The sequence below is a fragment of the Protopterus annectens genome, chromosome 10.part0 (genome assembly GCF_019279795.1).
Source record: "Protopterus annectens isolate FY-2018-M chromosome 10.part0, PAN1.0, whole genome shotgun sequence".
In the NCBI taxonomy this organism is placed as follows: Eukaryota; Metazoa; Chordata; order Ceratodontiformes; family Protopteridae; genus Protopterus; species Protopterus annectens.
The window spans coordinates 1,557,258,387-1,557,276,563 of NC_056744.1; the positions used below are offsets into that span (position 1 = coordinate 1,557,258,387).

The 18,177-nt window shown below is 37.4% G+C and overlaps 1 protein-coding gene across 5 annotated transcripts in view; it reads left to right on the plus strand.

Moving 5' to 3' along the window:
- Positions 1-18,177, plus strand: part of LOC122813727 — a 422,056-nt gene that overhangs the window by 289,775 nt on the left and 114,104 nt on the right. For all 5 annotated transcript variants that reach the window (XM_044086194.1, XM_044086197.1, XM_044086196.1 and 2 more), the window contains one exon: positions 6,610-6,708. In XM_044086194.1, coding sequence (XP_043942129.1) covers positions 6,610-6,708 — 99 coding nt within the window. The remainder of the gene's footprint in view (positions 1-6,609; positions 6,709-18,177) is intronic.

An 18,177-nucleotide genomic window follows, 5' to 3' on the forward strand; every position in this document is an offset into this window, starting at 1 on the left:
GACAAACCAAGGGCAATACTGATTGCACCAGACTGGCCACGCCAGCACTGGTACCCCCTCTTGCGCAGTATGTCACTGCTGGAACCATGGCACATGCCTCAGACCCCTTCCCTGCTGTCTCAGCAGGAGGACCAGATTCTGCACCCACGGCTTCAAACCCAGAATCTTGCAGCCTGGCTAATTACTTGAGCTGTCCAATAGCATCCCTCAGTAAGCAGGTGCTAGATGTCATTCTGGAGGCAAGGAGGCCTAGTACTAGAAAATCCTATGCTGAACAGTGGAAAAGATACTGTTCCTGGAGCCAGACTCAGGGGATGGGCACAGTGGTGCCCAGCTTACCGCATATTCTTCAGTACTTAACTGAGATGCTCCACAAGGGCCTTTCCTTCTCGCCAATTAAAATTCATGCCTCTGCCATTTTTGCACATTATAATACTGTGCCACCCCTCTTCTCTCACCCCCTGCTACAGCAATTCCTCAGAGGGTTCAAAAATCTAAGACCACCCAGGAGAGCCCCTACTCCTGCCTGGGACCTCAACTTTGTATTGGAAAAGCACACTCTACCTCCTTTTGAGCCAGCTGCAACTGCAGAGTTGAAATTCCTTTCGTGGAAAACAGCCTTCCTTCTAGCAATCACTTCAGCAAGAAGAGTGTCTGAATTACAGACCCTCATGGCAGTGGAGCCCTTCATCATCTTCCATGCAGACAGGGTGTCCCCCAGGACCAGTCCTTCCTTTATGCCCAAGGTGGTTGTCTAGTGTGGCCCTTAATCAGTCCATTCATTTGCCTACTTTTTTCCCAAATCCACAAAACAAAGGGGAACGAAGACTGCACTCTTTGGATGTGCACAGACAACTTAGATTTTATTTGGACAGGACTAAGCCTCTCAGAAAGTCTGAACAGCTGCTAGTTGGCTTTGCTGCAGGGGCAGAGGGGAAGGCCATTTCCAAGCAAACCATTTCTAAGTGGATAGCCCATTGCATTCATTTCTGCTATAAGCACCATGGAAAACCTACCCCACAGGGGATAATATCACATTCCACCAGGGCTGCATCTACCTCTACAGCCTTTCTCAGAGGTGTCCCTACCAGGGACATCCTAAAAGCTGCTACCTGGAGCTCTGTACATACCTTCACCAAGCATTACCACATGCCTAATTTTTCTAAATCCACAGCTGGGTTTGCCACTGCAGTCTTGCATGGCTTAATAACTGGTCCTAATGCTCTCTAACTTCCTCCTCCCTTCCTTAGTTTTGGGAATCAACCCAAATGTAATGACTGCAACAGTGAAACACGAAGAACATAGTACAGTTGTGTACACTTACCATAAATGTAGATGTTTGAGTGTATTCACTGTTGCAGTCCTGGTTACCCTCCCTCCAGCCTTCGACTTCTCTTGGCCATACCTTTCTTCTGGTTTAGTGTATTTCTGCTTTCTGGTGTATTTGCTTTCTGTTGGAGGTGTAACCTAACATATAATTGCTTCCCGTTATGGGGGCACCAGACATCTGGGGCAAGAAAAACTGATGTAATGGCGTTGGCTGCATGTTTTATACCCCTGACGACCTGACGTCATGGAAGAAGAGACAGCATCTGACGCAGGGATCCAAGACTTTGATATTCAGGCCGGATGAGGGCACCCTACAGGCAGATAACCCAAATGTAATGACTGCAACAGTGAATACACTCAAACATCTACATTTATGGTAAGTGTACACAACTGTACTTTCAAGCTTCATCTTTGGTTCAAGAGATGGCTTCCTGTAATTTAGAGGAAAAAATAAATCAAATGTACTCAAAGCTGATAAAAATAAATGAAACCTTGAAGGCATCTGTTAACTCGAATAATAAAAAGGCTGAAAAAAATAGAAGAGCCTTTAACTAGATGTTTAGATGAATTAATAAAACCAATAAAATCAGATACTGAAATGAAGAAAAAGGCTGAGTATGAGGATTCTCAAGAAGAGCTGTTTCAACAATAGTAAAGTTAGAAGATGAGCATGCTGGCAAAACTTGAGATTTTCTGCTGTACCAGCGAAACTGGAAAGAACAAACTGTATCAATTTTATGAAAGCACAAATAAGCAGTTGGACTGATGTTTCACAGCAAGATTTGTTGTTTGAAAGGGGACATTGAGTGTATGCTTCAAATCTGGCTGTGAGAAAACAGCAAAGGCCTATATTAGTAAATATGCAGTCATACAAGCAGAAAGAGTTGATCCTGACAAAACTATGGTAGAATGGCAAGGCATTAAAAATTGGACACAGCAGTGTGTTTGTGGAAAATGATTATTTACTGTACACCAAACAGAAGAGAAGCATATTTATCCCACCAGTCAGGGAATGTCGAGAGAGAGTGGGAGGTGTGAGATTCAAGCTGCTATACCCATTTGTCTTCAGAGTATTTTTTTTCTTCGATAATCAGAAACACTTTTTGATGCAGAACAGATTAAGGAGGAAATTAAAAAGTGTATCCAACAAAAATTGAGCTGTCAAGCAGACAGGTACTCTGCTTCTCATTTTTATGACAATAAAGTTCATAGAGAGACTTTGCCAGTGAAACCTTTTCTAGTGCTCCAAATGAAAATGCTTTAGAGACAGAAAAAGCACAGGGATTGTCTAGAAGAATCAGGAATATGTTCGACCTGAACCAACATCTATTGTTGGGATATAAAGATGATCAGAAGGAAGACCAGCAACACTGAAATTAGTGAATACAGTAAACTCTCAGTTAATCAGCACCCATGGGGCTTGGTAGATGCCGGATAACTGTAGTTTCTGGTTGCTTGAGAGTTGCTATTAAAAATAGGCCTGACTGATACTGTACCTTATACTATTTGTTTGGTTTGACTTGTTCTCAGGTTGGGGAGAGAGGAAATGTATTCTTATTTTCCTTTTTAAAACTCTAAAAATGTAAGGTTTGTTTCTGCTGGGGGGGAGGTGGAGGACATGAAAATTGTACTGTATTTCTTCAATTTTTTTCTTTTCTTTTTTTTTTTTTTTTTTTGCTGGCTGCTTGAGAGTGCTGGTTGCTTGAGTTCCGGTTGACTGAGAGTTTACTGTAAATGTGAGGTTATAAACCATCAATCACACTGGTGAAATATGACTTTGCAAATAAGAGTGGCTGAGAAAATATTAGATTTCTATTGACTTTGTTAAACGTGTGTGGACTGTAAAGCATATACCCCAAATTATATCATTCATGTTTGAAGAACACTTAAGGGAAAAAAGAAGTAACTTTAAGTAAAACATTTTTTGTTCTTATTAGTATTTGTATAAAACATTTCATGGTATAAAACTGCATGTTATATTGTAAAGCAGTTTTGTATAGTGTGCAGTCGGGCATTTTAACTGAGTTGTGGGGCTAATTGTTTCAGTTACTTTTGTATATGTTAAAGATCTTACAGTAAACACATACTTGTTTAGTTGTAAAAAATATAGATTTTACAGTTTAAACTAGAATAAAGGCTGTGATCGGGGTTGCTGGAGTGTGGTGGTTGTGGGTTAAAAGTGTACTGATTATATTACATATAGAACTGAAATGGTAATTTCCCTTGTTTTATATGGGTGGATGTCTAGATTAATGTCCTTGCTTAATCTCTGAACAAGATTTTTTGCAAACAAATAGGCTTGAAAAAGAAGACAAAATGACTAAAGCCATGAAAATACTAATAGTCTTGCTTCTGCGAGGATATTAGCTTTTTTTTTCTCATTAGTAAATGTTCTTGGTGATGGACAAAAAGTGCAGCTGAAGGCAGTTAGCCAGGGCAATTCAGTGCATTCTGTTCTGAGTGAAATTTACAAAGATTCCTTTAAGCATCTGCAGGTTGTTGGCTGTGTTTTTTTCATTGCTGACTATTTTTACATGGAGTCAAGCTGTCTGCAGATGCAAGCAGTTAATCTTCAGAGTTTTGATCATACTTTGCTGAGGGAAATGCAAATTTAAATTACAGTGACAAGCAGGTCAGTGAAAAATAAAGTTGGAAATTATAGGAAGTGTATATGAGATAGTAGCCCCCCCCCCTCCCGGCAACATTAATACTTTAATGCATTCAGTAGAATATTTGAAGATAGCCAGTGCACTTCTAGGGCCATAAATCAATGTTTTCTGAAAGCACGCAAGATGTTTTTCACATCTGAGAGAAGAACAGAGATAAGGAAAAAAAAGACTGAAATCAATGTAAGTGGGAACATACTATAACATGTGATTTTGCATGGGTAACCTTACTTTTAAGGCCTGTGGGTGCAGCTGTCAATTTGGTATGGTTGGTGTTCTGAAAATATGTTTAGTTTTTTTTTTTTTTTGTTTGAGAGTTTTCATTAAGACTAAAAAGTCTTAGGTCTTAAGAAATGTGACAATGTTTAAATGGAGATGAGAAGAAACAACTGTATAAAATATCATTCTGACAAAACTTAGTGCGTGTGCAGGCTGGTCCTGCAACAGATATGTTTACCAAGCCAAGTTGGTAGAGAGGTGCAGATTCTATGGAATGTGTTTTCAGCCATTTTTCAGTCATTTGAGATACCAAACATTATTAGGCAGTGCAAGCACCTAAAAGCCCATCTTAATTCCTTTTCAAAAAACCCTCGTTAAGCACTTCTTGTGGCTTCATAATACTTAAAACATTTTTTTAATTTAAGACACTCTTCTTGCTATATATACATAGGAGAAGAAAACATTTGATTTTTATTCTCCTGGAAAGTTTCAGGTAGAGGTGATAGCAAATAAAGGCATTTTTACTTCAGCTCATTTTGTGTGCTTCTTCTCAACTGTATGTTCTTGGCCTCTATTATTTAATGGTGAAACTCCATGTGTCAGTTAGCTCTGTCTGTCATGACCTTGTAGAGGACAGAATTGTAGCCTTAACTCTACCTGCTTGAGCAGTGTCTTAAGAGAGTGCTGCAACTCTGTCCCGCTTTGAAAAAAAATCATAAACGGGACTTGAGCTTTATTATATCTTGCTTGCCTATCCATTATTTTGTGTTTCATTCTATCTTTCTGTTAACCAAGTAATCCCACTGGACAAAGGTGTCCCTTTTCTAGGATGATCCAGGAGCTCTGTTTGGTTAAGTGACTTGCCCAGTCACACTGTAGGTAAATGGAGGTGAAAGGAATCAATCTACCTACCTTGACTTAGTGGAAGTAGCTCATTATCAGCTTGGAGCATTAATCAACTGCATTAACTGCCAGATATCATGTGAACATGCAAACTCAGTGGCTTTGAAGCTTCAGAGGCAGTTGTGCTTCAGGACATTTTATTGTGGGAGTTTTGACTGGTGTTTATCAAGGACAGTATTAGGATGAGCCCACATACCCTAAACCAGTCCATCTGTTTCCTGGTTTCTGTGCATTAGTGGAAATTGAGAAAAGGAAATTGTCCTTCACATCCTGGATGTACACCATCAGCTCAGTTTGCTTCCTGAGGGGAGTGTGTGGATTTTGGAGGGCAGACCATCTGTTTATTTACTTTGTTTTGAGGAGGAAAGGGCTTTCAGTTACCAAGCAGTCCGTTTCCAAGTGAACTATCAAATGCATCATCGTTTGCCATCAGTTGGCCAGACAGACATTGGTAGAATCTGTGGTCAATTTCCACTGAACCAGAGGAGTGGCTGCATTCATTTTTTTTCTTCAAGTAAGTTTTTGATACATCCATTTATGTTGCAACCTTTTGGTCCTTAGTGGATACCTACATCAACCATTATCTTTTCATTTCTAGTTCAGGGGGTTGGGCCACTCTTTGGAAGTTTGTTCTCCAGCAAACCTTCAACTTCTGTTCTACAGTATTCCTCCAACTCCTTCTACCACGATATTACTTCTTGGGATTCAGCACAGCCAAGAATCCACCAGGGAAGGATCCTAAACATTAAAAATGCGGATGCCTACTTACCAAATCTGTCAATTCTTCTCTGATGGGTGTGAATTACTTTGACAAATCTGTAATGGGAGAGCTCAAAAGGAAGGTAGCTTCTGCATTTCAGTCCGAGTAAAAGCTTGTAGTAAGTTATGTCATGCGTAAGGAAGTTTTATGTCTGAGTAAGTCCCATGAGGATTCTTTTCATTACCTTGTACAATATGCTTGTGAAGCTGATTAGACTTATTTTATTGTTATCTTTGGAAGGGACTCTTTTGTTGATTAGAACCACAGTAGCCTCCTTCCATATGTTAGAGATGTGGTCTGCTTTTAATGGTCTATTAACAGTGTGCATAAAGGAGTGTACCAGGCTACTTCTGATTGCATTTATCTTAAGCAAAGCTTGCATTTGGGACAATTTATTCACTTGTGCTGTCTAACTTCTTTTCATTGGATGGGATCATCATTGCTGAAAGCCTGTTTCGTGTTTTGCTGGCCACAGAACCTATAGTTGGCTTGAAAGCACTACAGCTGCTTGGCATTTCTTCAGTTTGGGAGAAGAAAATGAGAAACATTCACTAACAATATTCTGGATAATCTCAGCTGTTTGGTAGGTGTGTAGCTATGGATATGATTTAAAAGTTTCATTAACTTGGTTCATTTATGTGACATGCATCTGTATTTTGTCAGTTATTCCTGTATTTTAATAAATTATATTCCATGCATTTCTAAAGTACATTTTTGTTTTACTACGCACAGGCTTTGAGATTCCTGAGCACTACATGAAACTGTTTGTAAAAGAAGACCCTCCTCCAAGCGACACAGAGAAGGAGTTGAATAATGAGAAATCCTGTAAAGGTGAATTAAGTATTTGTTTTGTTAAATATTTTTTGCATACTTTTCCACATCCACTATGCCTGCCTGCGCTACCATTCATTCCCCTCCATATATGGAAATTCTGTGTTTTCTGCCTAACCTCTGCCCTGGTGGCTATTTTGAGGGTCTGCTACACCTTCCTCTGTGGATGTGCATGTTCCTGCCCACATCCCATTAAGGGCAGCTATGCAGACTAGGCTTGGCAGAGCCAAGCTCATCCCTAGTCTGTATTGCTGCATAGTGTGCAGTTTATTTTGCAGTAAGTATTGCATTACAGTGGTACAGTCTGCCTCCTCCCCACCAGGATGAGCAAACTGATATTGGCTGCTCACTCCCATCCACCCTGCCTAGCTCCTCCAGAACAAGAGTCAGTACTCGATCTGGGGTTATCTTGGTAGTAGTCAAGGATTCATTCTTCTGTACCACAGAGTCAGGTTTATCTTTTTTAAATGTTTCACATGAGAAATGGCTGTGATGTGTGGTGTCTTGGTCGCACCTGTAAAGGAAGAAATCAAGAAGCAAACATCTATTTTTTTTAGTTAATTTCTAAATCAATTAGGCCCAGTGGACGCAGGTGTTTTTTTAATAGTTGAAACCCAGGAGCACTTTCTGATTAAGTGCCATCTTCAGAGTCACACTGAGCAAATGGAGACTGTGGTACTCACAACAAGAGGTCCAGAGTGAAGTGTGTTGCCAACACACAGCCTTAACACTTTGTTGCAAACTACCAAGATTAAGTAGGTCAAAGTCCCCATGCAAAGATTAGAATTCAGGCTGTCTGGGAGAAAAACCGAAATGCTAACTCTAAGACGATGTGACACTGAGTAATTGCAAAGTGGTTATCAGCTCTGACATTGTATAAGTTTGGTTTATGTTGACAGCCTCTTGACATCTTAACCTATCAGCTCATAAATAAAAGTCTCAGCTGTCTGTTGATGGGGAAATTAATAACCAAGCCTCAAGTTTCTGAACGTTAGGTCAGTTTAGTTATTTTAATGTGTGGTTATCTCCAGCCACAGTTTGGGCTGTTGCCTAGTATCTTCAACTTGTTTTAACTTTTCCAGTGAGTTTTTCAGATATTCTTGCAGGATGACACTACCCACAGTGGGTTTTGAAGTGCTGCAAGCCCTGGCATTTCTTCCGTTAGACAAGAGAAAATGAGATGCTTGTGCCTGATAATGACATGATTACAATGCCACTGACCTAGATAACGCTAGCAGGTATGGATGATGTTGGGAACCTTCAAGGGAGGGAATGAGAGAGAACAGTCAATTTCAGTTTACCTTTCTTATGGGAGAGACCTTGGCAACTCCAATAAAAGAGCACTTTGGGTAGAAGACAGAAGTTGAACTCCTAAAAATTAAGGAGGGCCTGGGTACACCCATCATACTGCAGGCACAGTAGACAATATGTGGAAGAATACATGTGCTGTGAATAGAGATCAGAATTGCACGTAGTGGGCCAAACTTGTGCTTGTGGGGGAGAGGGAGGGGTTACGTGCATAAAGAAAAATCTGCATCAGTTGTGGAGTACGGCCAGCTGGCTCCTGATCCTCGCCTCCCATGTCCGAGAAAAATTACGTGACCATTGAGGTATTACACCTTGAAAAGGCGGCACCTACACCCCTTCCATGGGTTGCTATGCCAGATAGGGCAGGGGTGGTCAGTAGTGAGTCAAGAGGACTAGATGGTCAAATGTATGTGGGAAAATAGTTGTAGAGTTGGGAAAGGTGGCTCGACAGATGTCATTTTATATGGTGCATCATATTAGACCCTTTTATGTCCCCTTATAATAGAGATTTAAGTTACATTTCATTTGTTTGGCTACAAAAGGCAGTCTGGTGTTTATGATGTTCAAGCACATTAACATTTTAATAGAACGAACACAAAAAAACCAACTGAAATAACCAAAAGCAAAATGAACTAAGACACCTTATACGAATGAAGCAACTTCAAAGATGCACCGAACATCCACTTTATTGAAGGAAAAAATATATATACACAATTAACATTAACATTCTAGCTCACTTCCCCCTGATTTCTCCACATGTCCTGTGTGCTCTGAATTCCCTCTGCTGTACCATTTCCAGTAGGGTATTCCATGGGACCACAACCGTGTCAGTGAAGAAGTACTTTATAGATCTAGACAGTAGTTAGTATGCTATTTTGGTACCTGAGCCTCTCCTCTCATATTTTCTGCACTGATGAACCCATTCATGTCTCCCTTACTTTATGTTATGCCCCCCTGTCCCATCTGGTCTGTAGGGAGAATAGCTCCACCTCCTGTAGTTTTTGGCTGTATCCTTTTCCTGCATCCAGTACACCATTTCTAGTCAGTTTTCCATGGATGACTTCCAGTGCCTGCTGCCTTCTCAGATTACATTGCCTTCAGAACAAGACACAGTATTTGTGGTTTCACCTGATTAAGACTCGGCAGAGCAGGCACATTTTCTCTGTTTTTGAAGATGCACCTCAGTATTCTGTTTGCTATTGTCTCTGCCCCTTTACCCTGCTTCTTGTAGTCCATCCCATCTGCAGTGTGTCAGCTCCTTGATTTATTACTGTCTTCCAGTTCCCAGTCTGATGCTTCACACCACGGTTGTTTTGGCTAAAATGTAATACTTTGCGGTTGTTAGCTATGAATCACAGTTTCTAACTTTCTGTTCTTTTTAGTCAGCTTTTCCAAATCCTTCCATTGATTCCTCCCATCCTTCACTGCTGCACCTGTCTTTTGTAACGTCATTGAAGAGGTTGGTCTTCTACTTTCTTACCTTGAATATGTTTAAAGCTAACACACTGAAGAGTACTGGACCTCATACATTATCCCTTTCACCACATCTGTGTCCCACCCTTCAGCTACGCAGTAGTCCAGGTCTTCAGTTTTGGCCCCACCCCCAAATCATCCATTTTTCCTGGCTGTTGTCTATGTGAAATGGAGTCAGTGGCCTTGGTGAAGTCTGGGTAGACGTTATCTGCAGGTGCTTTTGTGACAGTTTCTCCTGTAGCTCATCATAAAACTGAATGGGGTTTGACTAATAGTTGCTTCTTCCCATGAGTGTTTGTTTGCTTTCCTGGGGATTGTTGTCTTCTAGGAAAGTATTAGCATTCCCACCTAAGGATCCTCTGCTTGACTTTTCCTACCCCTGTTGTTAGACTGACAGGTCTGTAGTTCCACAGATTTTAACTTCACCATTACTCTTTTTTGTTTTTGGGCAGTTTTGTACTGGTCAGTAATCTTTTAAAGCCCTTTATCAGGGGGGGTTTCTAGCATATTTGCCTGATTTATGAACACCCTGTTAACGCATTTCACCTCATCCTTGTGCTTTATACCCCCCTTAGGGTAGCTAAGTCTGTCTTCCTGTCCTCTCTTTCTAACCTGCCTCCATTGCTGCTCTAGTTTTGCCCAACTTCCATTCTAACATAGTATTCTCCCCTTACTTTAATTTACAAGGTTGAAACAAAGTCTCTCGAATCCCTTGTACCTGTGTTTTGGCCCTGTCTTTTGTGATCTTCCACCTGTATTTACTCAGTCAAGGCAGGTCTGTTCTTCCCATCATCCTTTTTTGTTCTCAGACTAAGAAAGCTTTGGTTCCCCTTCTTGACCTATTCTGATAACTCCTTTTTGACTTTTTGCTTTGTTGCCCTTCTGTTTACCTCCTTTACTGTCCCGGCCTCTCCTTTTGTCACTTGCATGCTCTGTAGTTTGTCCTTCACTAGCTTCATAGTCAACATTCTTGTGTAACTACGTCGGCCTTCTTTCTTTCCTTTATCCTTAGAAACTTATATTCAGTACAGTCGAGCTGGATATAGGCAACAGTTTATTCAGTTCCAAACACCGAACACAAAGTGAAAAGACCCACACTTAACGCTGTAAAAGTACAAGTTAACGCTGTAAAAGTACAAGTAACGTTTTCGTCATCAACTTCATCAGATAAATTTCACAATCCCATAATTCTCTTTATATAGACACACTAATTACAATTAAACCAAATAAATCAATTAATCAATTAATGTAAATAACAGGATGTCATTAAAGAATGTCCTTATATGGTCATGTCAGTGTTATTTTAAAATCCATTTTACTTTAAGTTGATAAAAATCACTTTCATATATTAAAAAAACACATCATATTCTTAAAATTGATTTTAAAAACATTTTTTTAAATTGTCATAAATAACTTACATTTAAATAAAATTTATTTAAACTATAAAATTCATTTAAAAATACAAAAGGTGTATACAGAATAAATTTATGTTTAATGTTTACAAATTTTACCCCATAGAAAATGATTCTAGTTTTTCTGATTTTCCTCCGCTCAGGAGGTCAGAAAGACTTATGGACAAAGAAGCGGTAGTATATAATACAAAAAACTACAGGGGGAGGGGTTGGAACGAAACGAGATGGAATTAGTAAATTATATTACACAGGATGGTAATAGATGGACATGTCAGGATTTTAGTATATATAATTATAGTAATGTTGCTGTTAACAAAACTTTGTTTGAATTGTTATCAAAAGGATTTGGTTTTATACCTAGGCAAAGAACTAATATTTTTAAACTGTTAATTGATGTGAAATTATTCTTAAGAAAGAAAAATTTAGAACTTTTATTAAATGGAAAGGTAACTAAATCCAAAGAAAACGTAGTAGTACATTCAATCTACCACTGCACCCCCAATTGAGGAATTTAGAACTAAAACTTGAAAATGAATTAAGGACTGGTTTGAAAAAATAATTTGTACACCCTAACTTAACATCTTCTGAACAGGAAGTTTTAAATGTTTTAATAAACAACAAAAATTTAAGGGTGATGAAACCGGACAAGGGTGGGGGTGTAGTATTTATGGATTGTATTCAATATGAAGGTAAAATGATGGAGATTTTGAGTGACACTGAAAAATATTCTAGAACATCAATTAATGAAATTAACATTGCATATAGGAAAATACAGTTAGTATTATATGACTTATTAATTGAAGGATCTATAGATATGCAAACATATAATATTTGCTTGTTGAAAAACCAAAAGTCCCTTCTATATTTGGAATTCCTATGGTGCATAAAAATAGTAATGATCCACCACTTAGAGACATAGTTTCGGCTAATGGTTCAGTGACTGCACCTTTAGCTAAGTATATAGATACTAAGGTGAAGGGGTTGGTGTTGAACAACCCTAACATATTACAAGATTCATGGGACTTCCTTAGGAGACTAAATCCCTCTTTATACAGTGAAAAGTTGGCCTTTGGCACTTTAGATATAGTGGACCTATTCACTGGCATACCACATGACGTTGGTATGGAATGGTTTGAGGAGATGTTAATTGGTTTTAAAGAGATTACCTCAAGTGAGTTCAGAACAATATTGACCCTGATGGAAATAGTGTTGAAAATTAATTTTATTTTCTTTCAAGGAGAGTACTTCAAGCAAGAGAAAGGAGTGGCCATGGGGGCACATTGTGCCCCCACTTATGCTAACATCATTATGGCCTATTGGGAGAACAATTTTCTCCTGACTTCTCCTTTTAGTGAGTATTGGACCTTGTACGGAAGGTTTCTTGACGATTTATGTTTTTTGTGGACAGGAAATCTAGACAATTTTATGAAATTTGTTGAATATTTGAATGGAACAACTATTTTTTTTGGATTTCACCCACAAATATGACACACAGGAACTAATATATTTAGATGTCTATATCAAGAAAGATAATGGAAATTTTGTATCTAAAATACACAGAAAAGAAACATTCTCTAATTCTTATCTACACTTCACTAGTTCACATCCTTTGTATCAGAAGAAGGGAGTGTTGAAAGGCCAGTTGGTTCGGATTAGTAGAACTTGTATTGGAATACAATGCTCTAAATATGAAGGTGAAAGAAATATTTCAAAAGGAATGGGAAAAATTTAAAACACTAACGGACTTAAAAGGACTCCCCGATATGACACCCAGAGTGGTGTTCAAAAATTCTAGTTGTATAAAACACATATTAGAGACTAGTAATAACAAGAAAGGTAGAATAGGAGATAGAGCTGACACATTTAAGGTAGGAACATACAAATGTGGGAACTGCAGACAATGTGAATTTGTAGTTAATGAAGAAAAGATATTCTTGGGAAGTAGACAACTTTGGGTGAAAAGTAAGGGCTATTTTAACTGTGAGTCGAGAGGATTAGTATACCTGGTTATATGCGTAAATTGCACATCATATTATGTCGGTAAAACTGAAAGATCCTTGAAAAAGAGGATATACGAACATATGTACGACATTAAAAGAAGTAAAGACACAAATGCACTTTATAGACATTCACAGGTATGTGAAGAGTATAGGTACAGATTTTTTGTATTGGACCAGGTGAAAAAGGATATTAGAGGGGGCCCATGGGAGGAAAGTATTGGCTATAGAGAGTTATGGTGGCAGTTGGCACTGGAAGCCAATAAACCCCCTGGACTAAATGAATATATCTCTATTTTACCACTGTTAAAGTTGAAAGCAACCAAGATTTGAATTCACTTGTCATTTACAAAAAAGACAGTAGATGGCAGTATTTCCTTATATATATATATATATATATATATATATATATATATATATATATATATATATATATACCAAAGAAAATGAATTTTATAAGATCTATTATATTTTATCCTAAATGTTCCTATAAATTCATGAATAACATAAGCATATTTTTAGTAAAGAATAGTATAGAACATTTTATGACATACGTCATTAGTAATTTTATTTATTTTTAAAAAAAACAAACTATATTTATTAAATGAGAAGGTTATTTTAAATGATTGTATAAACTTATTTGCTCATTTGCACATTTTAATTGAATGAAATTAATGATTGGTTAGGGCACTAATGATTTTATGTATATAATTATGTTGAATTAGGTAAAGATGTTAATCTGATGAAGTCTTTTACAGGACGAAAATGCATGGTTACTAATAGCGTTCATTTGGTGTATTATTGTCGAGAATAAAATATTGGAGCAGCTTGATCACCTCTCCTTTTGACTTTCCTTGGTTTGGTTTGCGGAAGGAAGTTTTTGCCGTGGTGGTTTTATTAGTTGAGTATTCGGCATGGAAAAGGAGAAGGACATGCAAGCTGTACAAGAAGAAAGTAGCCAGACTAGAAAACTTGTGGGGCAGCTTACAGCCCTTGTTGACTTGCTCACGCCCCTCTGTGAATCTATGGTACAGCGCACCAATTTACCGGAAGTGATGGAAGACAACGGCGGGCTGGGAAGCAGACAGCAAAAACAGAAGCGGAAAAGGTACTGCTTGGAGGCTGAAGCGGCTAACGCGTTTGATGGAGGACCGAATGGTCAAACTTTTGACCCAGCCAATACACCGGGAATATTGCAAGACGAAGAGGACGACAACTGAGACAATTGGGGAGCTGTACAAAGAGGGCGACAACAAAAAGGTACTGTAAACATCTCCAACACTCAGGAGATGACTAACTGGCTCAAAAAGCAACATGAATTCAAATATAATGGTGGTAACCATCGGCAGGTTACCAATACGGACTCATATAGTAAAAAAATAGATGATATTTCGAAATTAATGTATAAGTACAAATCCATAGTTATAGAAAATGGATATTTAAGAGAATGCTTGAGTCGGAAAATTGTGCCCAAAGGGTTACGAACATGGAAATACCCTAATAATGTGCAAGTGGGGTCGATTTTTCACAAACAATTAATTGATGTTTTTAATAATTGTGGAATGGAAATTGTAAGATGTATCATAGAGGAAAATGAAAGGAATTTGAACATTATTTTAGAACAAATCAAAGTATTAGATGTACATATAAAGGAAGATTTGATATTTGAAATTAACGAAGAGCGATACAAATACCTAAAATTGAAGGATGATATTGATCAAAAATGTAGGGATTTAGTAAAAAGGAAAATGGAAAAATTGAGAAGGGATATTACGGAGTATGAAAATGATATTAGTTACCCAAAACCCACAAACAATAACAAAAACCTTTCATATAGGAATTTTAATTGGCATAATAGTGAGAGAGGAAACAATATGGGGACAAATAGAGAAGAGAAAAGGAGAAACACATATAATTATGACTGATGTTGATTCCCCCCCCTAGGGAGACAAGAAAGGGAATATGGTTTAGGTGAGAGAGGGAATGGAAATTTGTACAGGAGGGGGGGTAAGAGGAAGGGGGAAACACATGTAAGTGAATTCCCCAAACTTGACCTACCCTCTGTGACTCATGATATAGTAAAAGAGGGTAACAAATGTATGTTAAATGGCTTCACTATATACAATTTTAGTAGCATGGAACTAAGTAGAGAACATTTTACTTTAATGGAAAAAGGTTTCAAGTTTATTCCAAAAGTTAAAGGAAACAAAGTACAAACACTGATTGACATGAAAATCTTCCTAAGAAAAATGAATTTAGAGTTACTATTCCACAAAGAAGAATATGGTATGGACTTTAACAATTTACAAATAACTAATGAACAAAGATTATTAAAAAATAAATCTATTTTTAATCCACCTATCCAGGCACAATTAAAGAACTTTGAAAATGTGATGGAAGAAGCCATCAATAAAGCTGATAAAAGGGTAGGATTTAGGAACAACTTAGATACAACAGAAAAAGAGAAGTTAGAAGAACTAAGATATGATGAAGGAATTAGAGTCATGAAGCCTGATAAGGGTGGGGGTGTGGTGATAATGGATGTTATGGAATACGAAGGTAAAATGAATGAGATACTAATGAATGAAACCAAATACAAAGTAGTTTCTAAGAACGAGATAAATCTGGCTTACAAGAAAATAGATATAATGCTAGAAGACATGTTAACTGAAACTATCATTGATGGCAAAATGTTCTCATTTTTGAAAATAGACAAACCTAGGATCCCAGTTATTTTCAGCATACCGAAAGTACACAAAAATTGTGTAAACCAACCCTTCAGGTCTATTGTATCAGCGGAAGGCTCAAAAACGACGCCACTAGCTAGGTTTGTGGACGTAAAAACTAAACACATATGGTTGAATAAAAAAGCAATACTCAGAGATTCTTGGGACCTTTTGAGAAGTATAGTCCCAGAATTATTTGATAATGATTTAATATTAGTGACCATTGATGTGGTTGACTTGTTCGGGTCCATACCATACGATGAAGGTACCAGGATGTTTGAAGAGGAAATATTCAATGACAGTATTCTGACACATGAGGACAAAATAGTGTGCACAGGCTTAATGGATTTAATCCTAAGGAATAATTTTCTGACCCATAATGGGGAGTTTTTTCAACAAATCCAGGGTGTTGCAATGGGGGCAGCCTGTGCACCTACTTTTGCTAATCTGGTACTTGCAAACTGGGAAGAAAGATACATATTTCAATCAGAGTATATAAACTATTGTAAGATGTATAAGAGGTTCCTAGATGACATCATAATTTTTTGGAAAGGAAGTTACGATAAACTGGAAGAATTTATTACATATATAGGGGAAACTACTAGTTTCCTTAAATTCACCCACACTATTTCCCATAACAGTATAGCATACTTGGATGTAGAAATTATGAAAAAAGGTGATTCCTTTGAGACTAGAGTATTCAGGAAGGATACCTATGTTAATTCTTTCTTACACTATGAAAGTGGTCATCCGAGTTATTGTAAGAAAAATTTGGTCAAGGGACAATTTGTTAGAGGGTCAAGGATGTCAAGTTTGGAAGACGACTTTATAAAAGAATGTGATAGGTTGGAAAGGATGTTCCTGGAAAGGGGTTATCCGAAAGAATTCATTACAGAATTAAGGACAGAGGTTATTGCAGCAAGGGACGGAAGATTCAAACCAATAAAAGGGGAAAAGGAAGTTTTAAAAAACACTACAGGTCATTTAAACACTAGCCGATTTAATTACCAACAAGCACTTGTATTGGAATACAATGCTCTAAATATGAAGGTGAAAGAAATATTTCAAAAGGAATGGGAAAAATTTAAAACACTAACGGACTTAAAAGGACTCCCCGATATGACACCCAGAGTGGTGTTCAAAAATTCTAGTTGTATAAAACACATATTAGAGACTAGTAATAACAAGAAAGGTAGAATAGGAGATAGAGCTAACACATTTAAGGTAGGAACATACAAATGTGGGAACTGCAGACAATGTGAATTTATAGTTAATGAAGAAAAGATATTCTTGGGAAGTAGACAACTTTGGGTGAAAAGTAAGGACTATTTTAACTGTGAGTCGAGAGGATTAGTATACCTGGTTATATGCGTAAATTGCACATCATATTATGTCGGTAAAACCGAAAGATCCTTGAAAAAGAGGATATACGAACATATGTACGACATTAAAAGAAGTAAAGACACAAATGCACTTTATAGACATTCGCAGGTATGTGAAGAGTATAGGTACAGATTTTTTGTATTGGACCAGGTGAAAAAGGATATTAGAGGGGGCCCATGGGAGGAAAGTATTGGCTATAGAGAGTTATGGTGGCAGTTGGCACTGGAAGCCAATAAACCCCCAGGACTAAATGAATATATCTCTATTTTACCACTGTTAAAGTTGAAAGCAACCAAGATTTTAATTCACTTGTCATTTACAAAAAAGACAGTAGATGGCAGTATTTCCTTATATATACCAAAGAAAATGAATTTTATAAGATCTATTATATTTCATCCTAAATGTTCCTATAAATTCATGAATAACATAAGCATATTTTTAGTAAAGAATAGTATAGAACATTTTATGACATACGTCATTAGTAATTTTATTTATTTTTTAAAAAAACAAACTATATTTATTAAATGAGAAGGTTATTTTAAATGATTGTATAAACTTATTTGCTCATTTGCACATTTTAATTGAATGAAATTAATGATTGGTTAGGGCACTAATGATTTTGTGTATATAATTATGTTGAACTAGGTAAAGATGTTAATCTGATGAAGTCTTTTACAGGATGAAAACGCATGGTTACTAATAGCGTTCATTTGGTGTATTATTGTCGAGAATAAAATATTGGAGCAGCTTGATCACCTCTCCTTTTGACTTTCCTTTTTTCTTTGGTTTGGTTTGTGGAAGGAAGTTTTTGCCGTGGTGGTTTTATCGGATGAATGTATTAAATTAAAGGAGCTATTCATGAACAGGGGATATCCTAGTAATTTATTTGATGCATTATTGAATGAAGTACTGAGTGAAAGAAAGGGCAGATTTGCTCCTATTATAGGAAAAACATCTCCTTTTATAGAAACAGGTGACACTCCTGTAGATAATTCTAATAAGGATTATAATATGGGATTTGTTATGAATTATGACGGACAGTTAAGTGTTGTAAGAAAGGTTATGGATAGAGAATGGAATAATTTTTCTAAGATATCAGATTTAAAACATATTTTTGAAAACCATTAACGTACATATATCGTAGAGGGAACACTATTAAGAACATGCTGG